The following is a 17,985-nucleotide window of genomic DNA, read 5'->3' on the forward strand; positions in this document are numbered from 1 at the left end:
AAGAAGAAAAGGAGGCCGTAAGATTAATACTAGCAAAAGCAGCAGCAGATTACATTAAATATGAAGAAGGGATGTCTAGAATATCTCATATAGTCCTTGTGGGCAGATGTCAGCCTCCCCTAGTCCTCTATTCTTCCTGTGAAGGTGAAGGTTCTCATGAGAATGTGGTGCCTATTAGTATCTTCAGAAGAGACAATAGTGCTTGTATCACCAAATGTCTTGATTTAGGGATCCAGGGTGGGGATGCTACAGGAGAGAAGCTCTTACAGACCCTGCCTCTTACAGACCAGCTGGGGGACGGGTGTGGCTGCTTTGTGCCTACCTCCTCCTGCATCCCACACTCCAGCAGCATCGTTACACACGCCTCTATAGGGAAGGCAATCTCACGGCCACTGATCATGAGGTGCTCCTCCAGGGGCTTCCCAAAGGAAGGTTTCTCCACCCAGGCCTCTGGGGAGGGGTGAGCAAGAAAGGGGACAGTTAGTAGCTTCCCAAGGCCACCCATGCCAGACTCCTTCTCCCCTTGTCCAGATTCTACACAGAGTACCAAAGAGACAGAGGGCCCAGATGAGCATTCCTTTTTGTGGCTTAGTGGGAAATGGAAAGGCATGGCGAGGACTGTACGGGGCATCACCGGGGTCACTGGTGAACACCAGCTCAGGGAGGTACACTGGCTCTTCTAAACATGAGTGTTCCCAGGGGAGCACGGGTGGGGAGCTGGTCTCATCCAGGAAGGCAAGCAGGCTCCCCACCCTCTGGGCTCTGAGGGTGGTTTGCACTTACCCTGCTGTGCTTTGATCTGAGGCAACACGGCCTGCAGCAGTGTCAAGGACTTCCTGTGGTACTCAGCTTGCACTTCTATGAGCTGAGGAAACACAAGAACAAGCCTTATACTTTGCCAAACGGAAGCAGGCTTCTATGGGGGTAGGGGGTGAGGGGTGGAGGGCTCTGTTCTGTCTGAAGACACTCACTCATGGAGGAAGCAGGCAGGATCGCCCTCAGTGTCCTCCAGGGACAACAGGCTTCAGCCAGTATGGCAAAGGAGTCACTCCAGGTGGAAATTTGGGAGGCAGAGAATCAGGAAGGAGTGGGGGAATCTGCCTGAGCTGGAGCCTGGCTTAGAGAGCTTGCTTTAGTAGATCACCTGATGTCACCCGGCATCCTCAGAGCTAAAGGTGTGACAGTCGGTGAATGTAAACGGAAAACCCATGCTAAGGTCCATTTGCCCGTGAGAGAGACACAAGTTAGGACAGCCTGCGTGCATATTAATTTCTGTGATCAGTTGAACACGTAAGTGGTCAGAAAGCAAGTGCTCTACTCCTTCAGATATCCTGGGGTGAAATGGCGTTGACCATAGTCCCAGGACCTCAGGAACAAGCTCCTTCAAGGTGTGCGCCTTGCCATCCTGTTCCATTAAAGGATCAACTGCAATGTTGCTTAGGGCCAAGGAAAATCAGTGAGCGGGAGTGTGACTTCATTTATTTTCTGGCCATCCATCTCTCCAAAACTAAATAAAGGCCTGCCATGGAGTGTAAACAGTTACAGCACTTGTGTGAGAACTCGAGGGCTGAGAACCTAGCATGTGAAGGTCAGGGAAGCAGCCTGACAGAGCCTGGGTGCTGGTGATTTCCTTGGCCTCAGTGACTCCAGATTAAGAATTTCGTATGTCAAACCAACGGAATGCATCTGAAAATATACTACCGTGGTGGCTTGAATGAGAAACAGTCCCCATAGTCTCTGACATTTGAGCACCTGGTCCCCGGATGGTGATGCTGTTCACGGGAGTGGGGTTCAGGTGATGGGTCTTGCTTGAGGAAATACATCACCAGGGGCAGGCTCAGAGAGTAAAAAGCCTTGCCTGCTTCCAGTTTGCTGTCTCTGCTTCCTGTTTGTGTTTGAGGATGTGAGCACGCAGCTTCCTTCTTGGGCTTCCCTCCATGCCTGCCTGCTGCCAAGCTTGCTCTCCATCATGGACTCTCGTCTGTCTAGTACCGTAAGTCCCAAATAAACCCTTCTTTCTCAGAGCTGTTTGGGGGCATGATGCTTGACCATAGCAACAGAAAATTAATTAATATAACTACTCAACTACTGCTTTGAACCAGACATTCCGCACTGGAAGTGATACTTACCAGTTCTTTTGTAGGTGCATGCACTGGTTGGAAGGGGAGGGCTGCAAAAGTCTGTACCCCTAATAACGTGGGGAAAGTGCCGCAGCCCATAGCTACTTACCCACTGAGCACTTTAAACTTCTCAGACCTGTCTGCCTGCCTGCTACTCTCTCTGACTCACTTCTGTTCTTATCCTATCATTTCCTTGGTCATGAAATAAAAGCTCATAGGTTTTAGCTTTATTTTCAATTTTTGGAACAGGTACATTCAATTCTTTTTTCATATTGTGGGATTTCTCTGTCAATACTTTTCTGTTATTTCTTTATTTGGCCTTACGTTTACTCTGGCAAGGAGCCAGGGTCCAAATTATCTGGACTGGATGATTGAAGCCAAGTGACTGGGATCCTGTCTCTACACTCTCAATCTGCTTTCACTGAGAAGAGGCAGCCACCGGGCCACAGGAATCACTGCTTATCTCTCTGCCTTGAACTTGGCAAAAATCTTCAATAGAAACATAAATGCCTTTGTAAGGAATTGAATAGTTTCCTATTCTTCTCAAATCCTGTGTTGTCACAAATCTAGGTTTCCCAGCATGGGGCCTCCTGACTTTCTGGGTTGGGTAACTCTGCTGTAGGGAGCTGCCTGTGCATCTGAAGAGGCTTAGCATTTTCCTCTGTGTCTACCATTGACACAGTGCCACAACCCTCCTGAGCTGGGGCAATCAGAGGCATCTGCCCACTTCCAAAGTCCTCCAAGAAAGGAGGGAAAGTCACGCTTGGTTGAGAATCCCTGCTACGAGTTAACTAAGCTGTGCTAATCCTCAGGGACATGGTTCTGTTTTAAGCTCAGATTTGGGAACAAATCTACACATGGAGGGCAGAATTTACCTAGAGACTGAAGCAGTAAAGTGTCGTCTCCCACCCCATACCTCTTCCCATGATGCTTTCATGCAACCAGAAGGCCCTTGTTTTTATGCCCACCTTCCTTTGCTGTCCCCACCACAACACTTACAGACTTTCTGCAGTCTTGCCTTTGTGGACCCTTACCGTTTGAAAGTAGTTTGCATAGTCAATTTCTTTGGCCACAAAACTGTACATGTCAGCAGAGAGCTGGTCCTGTGCAAGGGAAAATACATAAGCAAGGTTAAAAAAATAAATAATGGGAGAGGGTGGCTAACACTTGTCACAGACAGCATGGGAGGAAGGGACCTAAACTCTGCTGCACCTGATTTTCAACAGTATGTGGCCTGTCACATGCTCTTCCCATGGGGCTTCCAGCCTCCCAACCATGGTTCTAGAAATGAGTGACTTGGAAAGTCTACCACGGGAGTAGTTTACTCAGAGCTTTAAGTTCTGGGCTAGCAAATCCGAGCTGGTGTGCCAGAGTGGTGTGCAAATGAGCTCTCCACACCTCTGCAGCTCCCAGCTTCACTGGAAGCAATTCCAAGCACACAGTGGCTGGCCTCCCTCTGCCAAGTCTTCCCCGGGGTTACCTGACCTTCATGCTCACCTTCACCCTCAAGCTAACTAGATGACCATGAGCACGTGGAGAAGCGACAGAAATGCAGTGATTTTTCAGAAAACCTGGACAGACAAGTGCACAGTGGCAAAGGAGTACTGATTCAAAACTTAGCCAATTCTGACCTTATCCTGTGCTGCACAAAAATTTAATAGAGTTAAAAGTTCTTGACCATTAGGCTGTGCGTGGACTGCAGTGGCAATCGCCTAATGCTGCCCTGGAATCTGGAACATTTTATTCTGGGCAGAATGGGTTTCAGTGCCAGAGAGACAGCCACAGCATGCACAACAATTTTTTTTTGATCAGCATACACTGTTGCTAATAGCATCTTGAGGCTGTCACTCCTCGGTCCTTGTGTGTGGGAGCCATGTGGTATCCAGAGGCTATGACCCCGAGACGAGGCACTTACTGAGAAGAACCTGCACCCTGGAGTGAGACAGGCAGAGCAGTAACCCAAAAGCCAGCATGGATGCTCAACAAACAGAAGAGAGTAGCCCCACACTTCAGGAAGAGGTGGCCCTGGGAAACCTTAGGCAGTTGGCAGTGCCCTTGGCCTCTCCAGCTGCCCACTGAACTGGCTCTCCTTGAGAACAAAGGAGGGGAGGCATGGTCAGCTCCCTTTCCAGGATCCTTCAGTTCTTGTGCACAAGGCAAGAGAACCAAGTCACAGAGATAGAGGAGGAAACCTGTCCTCTGGGGACCTCATTCGGACCTCTCACCTGGGTTTAAATGGATTAGACCAGCCTGAGCTTGGTCCATAAGCAATGAATGAAGAAAGGGGAAAATGAATTAACTTTCATTCATAAATGCATAAGTGCCAAGTTTTATGCTACATAGAATTCTCACCAGACTCTTTTAGGCCAGTTGCCCCAACCCCTGGAAAATTGTCTGTTGTAGAATATTATTTTAAGATGTGTTACATTTGTTTATGCTGTGGAATATTTGTCTAATGATGCAAAGATGTGTTGCATTCCGTTTATGTTTTATTTGTTTAACTCTGTGAAGCTGTGTTACTGTGCCTGTCTAAAACACCTGATTGGTCTAATAAAGAGCTGAACGGCCAACAGCAGGGCAGGAGAAAGGAGAGGTGTGGCTGCCAGGCAGAAAGAATACATAGAAGGAGAAAAAGAAAGCAAGAGAGATAAAGTGAGCAGAGAAGGGGTCAGCCACCCAGACACACAGCCAGACATGGAATAGGAAGGAAAGAAAAGATATATAGAAATAGAGAAAGGTAAAAGCCCAGAGGCAAAAGGTAGATGGGATAATTTAAGAAAAGCTGGCTAAAAACAAGCCAAGCTAAAGCTGGGCGTTCATAAGAAAGACAGACTCTGCATGATTTATTTAAGAGCTGGGTGGTGGGCCCCCAAAGAGCTAAGAGCCAAAAGAGTAAAAACAACTAACTACAATTCTCCTCAAATCTTCTTTCATCTGAGTTAGGGTAAGTAGACATAGACTGTAGCTTTATGGTGATGCTGGGGATTGAACTCAAGGCCTTACATGTGGTAGGGAAACACTTCACCCCTGAGCTATATCCACAGTTCCTTAGACAAGAACTAAGCTTCTAATTTGGGACCAGCATGTTACAGAGTCCAAGGACCTTTTCTCTCCGTTGATGATTATCTCAGAACGCTCAGCTTGGTAGAGGCTTGAATATTAATTGCTAAATGAACAAACAACAACATGAAGTCCCACAGCAGGCAAATTTCCCAAAGGATAAAACAGGCCCAACATCATTTCTCTCTTTTTCCTCAGAGCAGCCCTCTGCAGGCTGCCAAGTGCCAAAAGTTTAAGAGGAGACCTCATCTGGAGTCTACCAGACCTCATCTGGAGTCTACCACAAATGTCATCCCTGCAGCAGCTCTTGGTAGGAGACATCCAGCACAAGTGTGAGAGATGCTTCACAAAGGCAAAGGTCAGAGAGAAGTGATCCATGATCTGGCCAACAGCAGAGAGGAAGGCAGCCAAAGGCCTGACTGCTGCATCTCATTCATCTTCATATTCAATGTCTCAGCTTCTCAGACAATCACACACACACACACAAAAAAAAAAAAAAAAAAAAAAAGAAAAAGAAAAACAACAACAAAACCCCAGGATGTTTTCCCAAGAAGGCAAAAGTATTTTTTTCTGTTTTTTACATGTATGGTGAGATACCTGTGCCATTAAATCTAGCAATACAGTTTCTGAACATGCTAGACTGTAAATAAGAAAAAAGGTGAAAACTGTACATCAATGGTCTACTTACCTAAATCATCCACAAAGGGAAAAAAAAAGACTCTCCTCATTCATCAATATAGCTATTGGTCTTGGTTGTCAACTTGACTATATCAGCAATATCTAAGACTAGTAAATGACATCTGTGTGTCTTGTGGGTGTTTCCATGGAGGACAGACACGTGGGAGAGTGACTGAGGAATGACACCCTCAAATTAGGCAGCACCAGCCAATGGGGGTGGACCAGATATAAAAAGTCTGAGGAAAAAACATGGTGTGAGGCCCCTGCCTATGCTTCTCCCAGAGCAAACACTTCCACTCCTGATGCATTCTCTGCCCCCATCAGACCCCAGCTTCAATGGCATTTCTCAACACCAGTGACTCTTGAGTAATCTTTCAGGCTTCCAGTGCTAGAATGGGACCGCCAAGGCACCCAGCTTCTTGGATCGAGCTGGCTGCTGAATGTGGTGTCATCCATGTGGCACTGGCTTTGTGGGATTACAGGATGCAAGAATGAGTGGATCATAGAGGCTTGCACCAAGGTTCCAGAAAGGCACGGAGGTCATGCGGTATGCACCAGGGTCAGATGCCCTATATGGAACTCCAAATGGAGCCGTGTATGAAGCTGTGATGATAAAGTCTCCATTTCAGTAGAGACTCCTGGATATCAAAGGTACCAGAAATGTGGGATGTTTGCTATAGGCACTGAGTTGTCCAAAGATGAAGGTCACATGTGCCACAGGGAACAGAACTGGAGGGATGAAGCTACCTAGACTCCTTGGAGCTCAGACAGTGCTACCATAAGTCCCAGGTGCCCAGACATGGTGGCAGAGAGTATGGCATCTGACCTGCTGGGGTTTGTCTTGGTTTGGTTAAGTCTCCTGTTATGCCCCCTTTCCTTCATTTCGTAATGAGAATGTTTAATCTCTGCCACTGTATACTGGAAGTATGTAACTTGTCCTTTGATTTTCAAGTGTTCACAGTTGAGGGACTACCTTGAATCTCAGGAGACCACATTTTTGAATGATGTTGGCACTCTAAGCCAATGAGGATTTTTGAAGTTGGACTGAATATGTTGTGCATTATGAGATGAGCATGAGCCTTGGGGACTAGGGCAGAATGCTATGTTTTGAATATGAAATGTCCTCATAGACTTTGTGTCTGAATGCTTGATCCCCACCTAATGGCACTGTTTGGGAGATTGTACAGAACCTTTAGGACATGGAGCCTAACTGGGAGTAGTGGGTCACTAAGAGGTAGGATTTGAGGTTTATGGTCTAGTGTCACTTCCAGTATGTTCTGTCCAGACATAAGGAAGGGAGCCATGGAAACACCTGACATAATGCATTCCTGTCATGATGGACTGTGTCCCCTTAAACAATGAGTGAAAAGAAATCATTCCTCCCTTAAGAGGCTCCGTCAAGCATTTTGTTGTAGTGGTGAAAGGAGTAGTAACATATGACCAATCGAGTGTAATGTGTTTCTAAAATTGTGTTTTCCACCTTACAACACACGGGAGAGTACAATATAAATAACCAGATTCCAACAGGTGGAGGGTACTGTAAGCACCTAAGTCTGTTTGCCTTGGATCTATTCTATCCACTTACACCTTCTCATATGGGTGCTTGGCTAAATAAAAAACAAAACAAAACAAAACAAAACAAAACAAAACAGGCCCAGACAGATGTGTAGATCCCTGATATACAGATCAGTGATTTCACTGTGGGACAGTGTGTTTCTATTTTCTCACTAGCATAATATCTAATAAGTATCCGGACCCATCTCCTAATTATAATCCTCTATGACAAAGTCTTCAGTTGACTTAGTAATTTTCACTTATAATTATTTATAGTTCATCTTAAAACATTTGAAAGATAATAATGATTCTGAACATCAGAACCTAACATACTAACTGCCACACTGAAAGGTCAGTTTCCTGCAAGGAGTAGTTCATAAATGTTTTGCTTCCCATGATCATTTTATTCAATTACCATCAAATATATGAGAGATATTCAATATATTATTAGTTTATATTTTTATAGGGGTTAACTTCTAGATTTATTGTGTTTATCAATTCCATTTATTGCTCACTGTCAATTCCTCGATATGTGTGATGAAGGGCAATGGTCTGTGGTCCTATGACAAATGTTGGTTTGGTTTATCTTCTTTATTTTTATTTTTGAGTATATGACTCTGAGCTTTGAATTTCACTAGGAATTTTCAGGTTTTTATTCCCCTCTCAGGTGTGATGACTAGGCTTGGGGGATGCTATGGGCTACTTTCTTCTTTCTAAGGTTGATTAGCTCACAGGGTGTGTGTGTGTAGAGGCTTGCCTCAAAATCATGAGTTCTGGAGTTAAGTTCATTAGTGCTTGTGTAAATGCCAGGTGGGCCTGAGGCCTGGCTGTATCCCCAGTGTTCTGGAGGAGGAGACAAAGGATCCCTAGAACAAGCCTGCTAGCTATACAAGATCAATTTGTGAGCGCTGGGTTCAAGTGATAGATGTTGCCTCAATATATAAGGTAGAGAATGATCAAGGGAGACACATACATGCACACATAAATATGTATGCGGTACACTCATGCATACACACACACACACACACACACACACACACACATACACATACTTTACATATACACAAGAAAAAATAAATAGATTATTTTTAAATTTTCCCTTCAGGGTTCAGCAAGAGTGGGTGTGTATAAGAGAAGTTAATGAGAGGGTAAAATATATTACCTACGTGTATGAAATTGTCAAAGAATAAGTTAAAAAAATTTAATTCTCTTCATTTTTTTGTATAAGGTACATAGGAAACATAAGTGAATTTTAGACTTAAGTATACAGAAACATTTCAGAATCTGAAAAAAAAATCCAGTATTAAAAACACTAAGTATTAAGCATTTTTATGCAGATTACTCAATATATACTAAGAGAAAATGAAAGAAAAGTATAAAAGTAAGATTTAAAGCAATAATTGAGGAGATTTCCCCTAATTATCAAATTACCAAACAATTTCCCCAAATTATCAAATACCAATCCATAGATCCAGGAAAAGCAGAGAACACCATGCTGAACAAAAACACAAAAAAAATTACACATGGACACACAATGTTAAAACTGCAGCAGATAAAAAATAAAGACAAAATCTTAGGGAAAAGTGAGATGGGGAAAAGGAATTACAGCTAAATTTAACTCATAACACATGCAAGCTAATACATGAGCATGGAATATTTAAAATATTAAGAGAAATACATTAAAACACCGACCTCAAATCCCATACTCAGAGAAATTATCCTTCAAAAGTAAAGGACAAATGAAGACTTGGCCAGACAAAGAAATATTGAAGGACTGTGTTGCCCCAGACATGCCAAGGAAGAAATAAATGTTAGAGAAGATTCTACAGAGAAAGAATGTGACAGACGTCAGCTGCCCCAAGCCCTCCAAAGGAAGAGCGCTGGAGAAGAAATAACCGAATGAAGGTGTTCCTTCATGCAATGTAGAATGTCAGCCTCATGTGATTTTCAATGCCCAGGAGACACACCCCTCCGAAGGCATTTCCAGAGAGGTTTAACTCAGGAGGGAAGACGTGTTCTGAATGTGGGTGACACCATCCCATGAGCTGGGGCTCATGACTGAATAAAAAGGGAAAAGAGAGAAAGCCAAGAGGGTGTCACCTCTCTTGAACTCTCCCTGTATCCCAAGCGCTACACAAGCAGTGGTCCCATGTGCCTGCCATCATGCCTCGACTACCAGGAACAATCGTACCCTCCAACTATAGACCACAGGAAACTCCTTTCCTCAAGTTGCTTCTCTCATGAATTTTGTCACCACAGTGAGAAAATTAACTGATACTGAAATTAAGATAAAAACTTCTTTCTTAATAAGTGGTCTCACGGGTGACAGTTCACAGAAACTAATATTAGCAACAATGTATTCACGGTTAGGAGTATTTATTACTAAATATGAAGACCTGGGTTCTATCCATGGAACCTATTCTATAGATTTGTCCTCTGGCCTCCACCTGTGTGCCATAGTGTGCATGTACACTAGAACTTACATATAATAAATAAATACATACATAAATGAAATAAGAGGGCAAAAAAATTGAATTCTAGAGAAGCCACTAAAAAAAGTAAAAATGGGAGGGTATTATTATTTTAAAGGAGAGAATCAAAATCAGATATTTATTCAATTAAAACTAGAAATGTAATAAAAGAATTATGGAAGAGAAACACAGGAACAAGAGAAACATGAAGAAATCAGAAACACATGGTAGATATGAAATGTGCTATCAATAATCACTATGAACAGCAACGCTCTACAGTTATCCATTGAAGGACAGAGATTGTGAGAACAGTATCAAAAAGCAGAGCCCAATCAACTCTATCTTGGGTATGAGATGCCTCTTTAATTTTTAATATAGATTTATTTTTATTTTATGTGGATGAGTGTTTTGGCTGCCATGCATGTATATGCATGTGCGGTGCCTTAGGAGGTCAGAAGAGGGCATCTGATCACCTGGAACTGGAGTTACAGATGGTAGGGAGCTGCCAATAGGGTGCTAGGAGCCAAACCTGGTTCACTTGCAAGAATGATAAATGCTCAACCACAGAGCCTACCAGTTTTCAAACCCAGAAGAAACCTACTTTAGCAATGCACATATAGATTAAACGTAAATGAAAGAGCCAGGCATGGGGCCACTTGCTTCCAATCCTAGCACTTTGGTGGCTGAAGAAAGGAAAGAAGAAGCTGCAGCTGCTGAGGGATACAGGATGAGATCTTATCTCACTCTCCTCCCCTACAGAAGAAAAAGGATGTCAAAAGGACACACTGTGCCAAGACTAACCGAAAGAAAGAGACAGTTGCTACACTGTTACTGCAGATGAAACTGTCTTTAGAGTAAGGAAAGCTACTGGGGTGGGAGGGGTAGGCAGGAACTCCATTAGAGGGGCGTCAATCCTCCAGAAGACACAATAATCTTCAGTGTAAACAGAACATGGAAATACAGTCATCAATAGCTTAGAGAACTCCAAAGGGAAACTCCGTGACAGCAGAAACTGTAGCAGCTTCAGGCAGCAAGTCAGCACAGGAATCACCTGCGGCACAGGAGGGCCACACCCTCAACTCCAGCAAATGCACTCCATCCACAGACACTCATGCAGTCTGGACCAAGAGGGAGCACATTCTCGGCCATCAAACATACTCAGCAAATAAAAAAGACCACAGTAGAATTAAATAAGAAACTGGTATCAGGTAGAACCTAGGCCCAAACACTTGGGGGACTGAATAACACATTTATAATTAATAACCCAATCAAACCCTGGGGCCTTTTAGTGTCTGTTCTATGCTGCCTGTAGGCTTCACACCTCTTTTGTGAAGTGGTAGCTGAGAAGAATCTAGTGTAACATGACTTAGAAAGCCTCTGTGAAGCACAGGACTTACCAGTGAAGCAGGTAAGATTCCTATTTGTCAGGTAGCCAACCAATGAACCAGACACCCACACAGGTGGAAATGGAGGAGATGCAACTGTGTTTCTCTCTCAGGAGACAGTGTGTCTACTAGAAACAGCCCGCCACCTGAGCTCAGAGCACATCTCCCACAGAGCAAGGATATAGTCTCCATCCCAATGGAGTGTCCCACCACACAATGGCCTCTATAGAAGACATTCTTCTTCCCTCATTCTTTATTGTACATGAAAGTGTGTGTTGAATGTGCATAATCATATCCCTGCCTTCTAAAAACCAAACAGCCAACAGTATATTTTGATTAATATCAAATGAAGACAGATGGGGAAATACCAGGCCTGTGAAAACACGTGCTTTCTTTGGCTCACAGTTATAGTCCCGAAGTTATTTTACCCACACCATTTCACCAGAACAGCAACATAAAAGTCCGTGTTCAATCACGGGATTCTAATGTTTCCCATTTATCATTATAGAAACAAGGATAACTTTATAACCACTTGTATATCTATCTATCTATCTATCTATCTATCTATCTATCTATCTATATTTATATAAGACTTTATAACCACTGTTACATGTAGGAGAAATTATCATTACCCATAGAAAAATTACTTAAAAACTAGATATTTTTCCTTTTAAATCAAGTGTCTTGATTAGTCATTTTTAATTAAGAATTTAAAATGTGCAAAAGATTTGAATGGATTCATCAAAAAAAATGAACACATTTGTCCAAATCCACTCCAAGTGCAACCCAAGAGTGAGCCCTAACGTAAACTGGTGCAGGCTGAGTGAGGGGACCCCACTGCTGTCCGCAGCTAGCTGACAGTGGAGAGAGTTATATGCAGGCCGTGGGAATTATCTTCCTACTCTGCTTCATTCTGCCCTGACATTAAAGGTCCTCTCAAAATAGAATTAAAGTGTTTACTGCTTTAAAAACCCATTTCAAAGGCTTAAAAAAGGCAAAAATTTTAATTTCCAACAGATTTGACACAGAGATGTTTGTCGTGTGCCAATTTTATCTTTCTAAGCGTCCTGACTTGTTTTTCAGAATCTTCCACTATTAACACACAGCTTTTCCACTGTTCACCTTCAACATGTATCATAATTTCTCTAGACTTAGCTTTTTGGGTCTTTCCCTAACATTCTGTAAATAATCCTCAAGTATTTTTTTATAGCATTGACTCAGTGTCCCCCAAGGCAGACTCTGTTCTTGACCAAGGACAACCCTATGCTGGAGTTGTTTCTTCAATTTCTGCAGTCTTACCTTGTATCCTTTTCATCTTACGTGGGAATTTTACCCTTCCGTGTGTGTACATGTGATGTGCTGTGCATGGACTGCATGTGTACACATAAATATGTAGGCCCGCAGCTAGGGTTTTTCCTCCATTGCTGTCTTATTTTCTTTTGAGAAAGTATTTTCTCCTGGAAATGATCTGGCTAGGCTGGCTGGCCAGCTAGCTTCAGGGATCTATCTCTGTGCTCCACCCCAAAGATGGGTTGTAAGCACGCACTGCTGGGCCTAACCTGCCTTGCATTATGGAGATCTAAATTCTGCTCCTTAGGACCGCACAGTAGGCACTTTACCAACAGAGCTATCTCCCCTACCTATTACCTCCCCTTTTATCTATAGGTACATGACATCCTTATTTGTTGAATTTTATTCAAGGCACCAAGATATATCATGCTCACTTCACTGCAACTGCCAGTAAATCTTTTTCCAAGTCCTCTAACTCTTGATACAGCTGGCCCTGCCCACCCATAGATTCTGTACCCTCAGATACAGCTGAACATCAATCTAAAGTATCAGGAAAAAAAAAACTGTACCCCTACTGGGCATGATATAGGCTTTTCTCTTTCATTAATTCCTGACAATACAGCATACCAGTTATAGGTGCAGCATGCACACTCCATCAGGTATAGCAAGAAACATGGAGTGAGATGAGGCACCCGGTAAAACACTGCAATGTTTACTATAATAGACCTGATCTGTGGAGTCTGGTGTCTTTGGGGATACTGGGGCCATTGTGGGAGCCCATTCTCGGGTTCCTTGTGGCTTTACCCAGCAGGTCCGCATAGAGGATGATTAGACCACGGGCCTAAGTGCAGGTGTCTGGGATGGTCTGCACTTGGCTGTGCTGGGGGAGGAGGTCTTTTGCTCCACCCCTTGGCGTCTCTATAAAAACCCTGGGGCAGAGACAGTCAGGGCCCATTGGAATAGGTTCCAGGCCCTGTCAAGGCTATCCTTTATTTTCTATCTGTTTATCTCCGCAAGATTCTCCTTAATAAATCCTTCTATCTAATATTTCCTGCTGCTCGCACTCAAGAAAACTCTGGGGAACTGTGGGGGTGGTGGGTAAACGCCCCACAGGCCATCTGTATCAGTGTACAGAAACCTAATCAATTAATTTTTTTTAACTTTAAAATGATGGGCACCCTGTCCCTGTACTTTCCTGCCCACAGTTGTAGAATCTTCTCAGAATCTAAGCTCTGCTAGCTGTAGATTCAGGACTCAACAGCCTGTGGAGCTGGACCAGGGCAGCTAGGCCACAGACGTGCGGCAGCTTGCTTCCCTTCTCCATCAGGATGAGAAATACATTGTCTCTGAGTCCAGGGAAACCAGAAACATCCATGTTTGCAACATGCTTTGATATGTGACATGGGTGGCCCAGATCCCTGCAGATGGATACATCACAGAAGGTCCACACTACTGGAAACTGCCATCAGCCGGCTTCCTGTTAGATGTGGTTGTTCTTGTCCTTAGACCTCATGGGGCTGATTCTGCTGGCAGAAGGGAATCCAGGGAATCCAAGTATTGTCCATATTCTTCAACTATTCTGGAACCTTTCCATCTGAAATGATGGTCCTGCCTGGATCTCATGCACTTGCTTCCTATGACCGACTACTAGTCTTGTGCTAATAGGAATCACAAGTCCAGATTCAACACTGTCTTTTTAGTGTGTGTGTGTGTGTGTGTGTGTGTGTGTGTGTGTGTGTGTGTGAAGTCAGACTGTGGGGAAGGCAATGATGGCTATAAATTGCCTTCGATCTGTCACTCCTGAGACTTAAGCTTCAAATAGCAAAGATTATACACCAGAGAATAAACCAAGAACAGATACAAGTTAAAAGAGACTGAGGAAGGACTGAGAAAATGGTCACAAGAGTGGCTGGTGGGCTGGCAATGGATGGGCAGAAGTATGAAAGCCAGAAAGGTAGAGGTAGGAAGTGCTGCCTTCCAGGAGCTGCCCAGGATAGCAGTCAGTCTTGAGTACCAAGCACAAATGATGTACTGCACCATCAACCATGGAAATTCATTTCCTAATCAATCTCTCATCCTCTGTTCACTTTCTCTCTTCACAGTGAACTATCAGCTAATACTCAAGCCTTCTGGGATGTACTGGAATGGGGTTCTTTTATCTGGAACTCCAGGAAGAAAGGGGAAACAGATAACAGTTGAGAAGAGCAGAACTGGTTTATCCTTGAAATATGGAGGCAGGGCAGGGACAGTATGGGCTCCTGGAGGAATGGGCAGGGAGTGTGGCATCTGTGTCCCTCAGGTCTCAGCAGTTCCCACCTATGCAGCCCACCGTGACTGGGTGTTCCAGGTGGCTAAAGTTCTCTGGTCCCCAAATACCTGAGAAGTTCTCTGTGATCCTGCCTGTGAGAGTCTCTCTCAGAAAGAGGACTCTGATTGCTGTTGTCCCAGCATTCAGCCTCCACTCTCTCTTTCTGCTTATAGAGTAGGCGACCTAGAGCATCTGCTGAGGAAATATAAAACCTCCACATCAGGAAAAACCCAGTCAGGGAACTTAGAACAGAGGAAGCCTGGGTCTATTTCAAAGTCAGGGGAAAACTTTAAGAAAACTTGCCCTGGGTACTCCCAAGATCAGCTGAGCACACATACAAGACAATGAAGGGAGCAGTGGATGGTTCCCTCTGAATCTGACCTTCACAAGCTTCACACAACTCAATGCATGTCACAGACTAACCAAGGCGACTGTCACAAGGAAGGGAGCTTCTACTGAAGACTCTGTGGCAAAGTCATTTCCACAAAAATTGCACTCCACTGTCCTAAGAAGGACACAGAGCCCACAAATCTGAGGAATTAAAGAGGATTTAACTCAGGGTGGTGACAGTGATTTAACAATGGTGCTGGGACAACTGACTATCCACCTGGACCAAAAGGAAAATAAAACCAAAAAAAGCTCTAACTCATACTGTATAAAAACAAACTTCTGCTGTCTTAAAGTCCATAAAAGAAGTATATAAAATGCATTAAAACATTAATATAAAGGAAATCATTAAAAATGATCTCTCCTTCATGTGGGAGCCCAAATTACTCAGGGTCAGAGAATCAGAGCTTGCTTTACCCAGCAGAGCTGCATAATGGATGATTTGGCCAGGGGCGTGGTTACCAGGTGTTTTGAAGGGTCTACACTTGGCTGTACAGTGTGTTCTGATCTTGCAAAGAGGTCTTTTGCCTTGCCCCTTGGCATTTGTATAAAAAGCTCTTTTGAATAAATGCCTAGGGCAACTGGATATTGATTCAGGGCCCTCCCGAAGCTATCCTGTGTCTCTGCCTTTCTTATCCTCTCTTTCTATCTTTCTATCTGACATTTCTCATTTCTCTCTCCTCCACCCAAGAACCCTTCAAAAGGTGGGAACAGGTTGGAGCTGGGCTCCAGCAGACTCCCACACCTTCAGAAAGACCTCACTTGTCTAAGAGGCCACACAGCTTTCCTAAGGCAAACAACATACATGCACTGTAGCACTGAGATTTTAGTGGCTAAAACCAATGCACACTAAGTAGAAAGACCAGGCTGCTCAGTCAGAGGACCTGCAGCACAATCAATGAGGAAGAATCAAATATTTCCAGCATATGGGAAACATAGGAATTGCTAATTTAAAAGGCAACAGGCATGTTACCTGACTCATTTGTACCAATAGGCAACTCCCCCAGCAGGGCATGCCTATCATTAGAAGATCATCTAATAAATAATATGAGGACACATGACCATGACTAATATTCAGGAAAGTTACAAATTGCAATAGCATACATATACATACATACATATATATACATATATATGTGTGTGTATATACATATACATATACATATATACATATACATACATATATACATATACATACATATACATACATACATATACATATACATATACATATATATATATATATATATATATATATATATATATATATATATATAGAGAGAGAGAGAGAGAGAGAGAGAGAGAGAGAGAGTCCAAACTGGCAGGCTGGCAGAAAGAGAAAAAAGGAGCAACATAAAACACACGTACAGATGGAAGGAGGGGCATGCAAATTTTCATACTGATGATGGAAATGTGAACCGCACTGCCTTTTCAGAAAGGGAAAACGCTCAGTCAGTATTTAGTCAAATAACAAATATGGGGGCTGGAGAGATGGCTCAGTGGTTGAGAACACCTACTGCTCTTCCAGAGGTCCTGAGTTCAATTCCCAGCAACCACATGGTGGCTCACAACCACTTGTAATGAGATCTGGTGCCCTCTTCTGGCCTGCAGGGACACATGCAGGCATATTGCATACATAATAAATAAATAAATGTTTTTTAAAAAAAAAATAACAAATATGGGTAGATTTACCCTAAAAATGCCATCTTTGGGTATTTATCCTACAGAAAAAGAATTCACCAGAGTAGCATGATATAGACCCATGGAAGTTTAGTTCCATTTGGGAGAGGAAAAGCAACGCAAAGCTAACAGGTCAGTTCAGTGCGAGCATCTTTGCACAGGAAAATAGTGAAGATGTGGTGTGTGTGTCCTGTGGGTATGCATGTATATGCATGCATGCATGTGGCTGTATATATACATGATATATTTTATGTATATACACACATACACATATAACGGTACATATGTGTGTCCTCTAGCCCTGGCTTCCTTATCCTTCTCAATTTCATGCCCACTGGGTGTATCATAGGGTGTAGTATCCCACAAAATTTGAGTGGGAAGAGGACTTGGTCACCTGACTTGAGAAAGTGTTGCTGGTCAGAAGAGGCGATTGTTGGTGTTGTTGGTGTTTTCTCATAACATGTTTCTGTATTCTTCCATTAGTTATAATAAATACCTATTTCTGTTACAGTGGTTACAGAGGAATATACTTTTGGCATAACAGCAAATGCAGGAAGCTACAGTGTGCCCAACACTACTGCTTTTCTTCTGGTATACCTGGATATTCACCTTCAGAATCCCCTCTTAGTACCTGCTTACCTGGCCTACTGGAAATAATATTTTAAAAGGAAGATTCTGAAGGGAGGGGGCTCTAACTAGGGGAGAGGGATAAAGATAAATACAGAAGAAGCAGGATAAAATACCAGTAATGATGACTGAAAAAAAAAAAAACATAAGGAATTTTACTATTAACTATTTACCAAAAAAACCCCAACCTATAATACACTTAAGTCTTTATATAAATTTGCATATATAATTTAAATGAAATATTCTCATCTGAGATGACAATGGTTCTTCCAAAGACCACCTAACAAAAACCCCAACACATAGAAAGCCCTCTTTTGAGAGTTGTCCCAGAGACTCCCAAAACATTACAATCTATTACTATTGCCCTTAGCTGCCCACCAGAGGTGGAAGAGTAAGTCCCTATTGCTGAAAACACCATGCATTTT

At 43.2% G+C, this 17,985-nt stretch overlaps 1 protein-coding gene across 1 annotated transcript in view; it reads right to left on the minus strand.

The window, feature by feature from the left end:
• Positions 1 to 17,985, minus strand: part of Arhgap44 (Rho GTPase activating protein 44) — a 171,161-nt gene that overhangs the window by 36,062 nt on the left and 117,114 nt on the right. Inside the window, exons 8-10 of the mRNA XM_059270917.1 lie at positions 3,155 to 3,223; positions 784 to 865; positions 323 to 450 (exon numbers count right to left, since the gene is read on the minus strand). Of these exons, the coding sequence (XP_059126900.1) occupies positions 323 to 450; positions 784 to 865; positions 3,155 to 3,223 (279 nt within the window). The remainder of the gene's footprint in view (positions 1 to 322; positions 451 to 783; positions 866 to 3,154; positions 3,224 to 17,985) is intronic.

Source organism: Peromyscus eremicus, chromosome 8a, assembly GCF_949786415.1.
Source record: "Peromyscus eremicus chromosome 8a, PerEre_H2_v1, whole genome shotgun sequence".
Lineage (NCBI taxonomy): Eukaryota > Metazoa > Chordata > Mammalia > Rodentia > Cricetidae > Peromyscus > Peromyscus eremicus.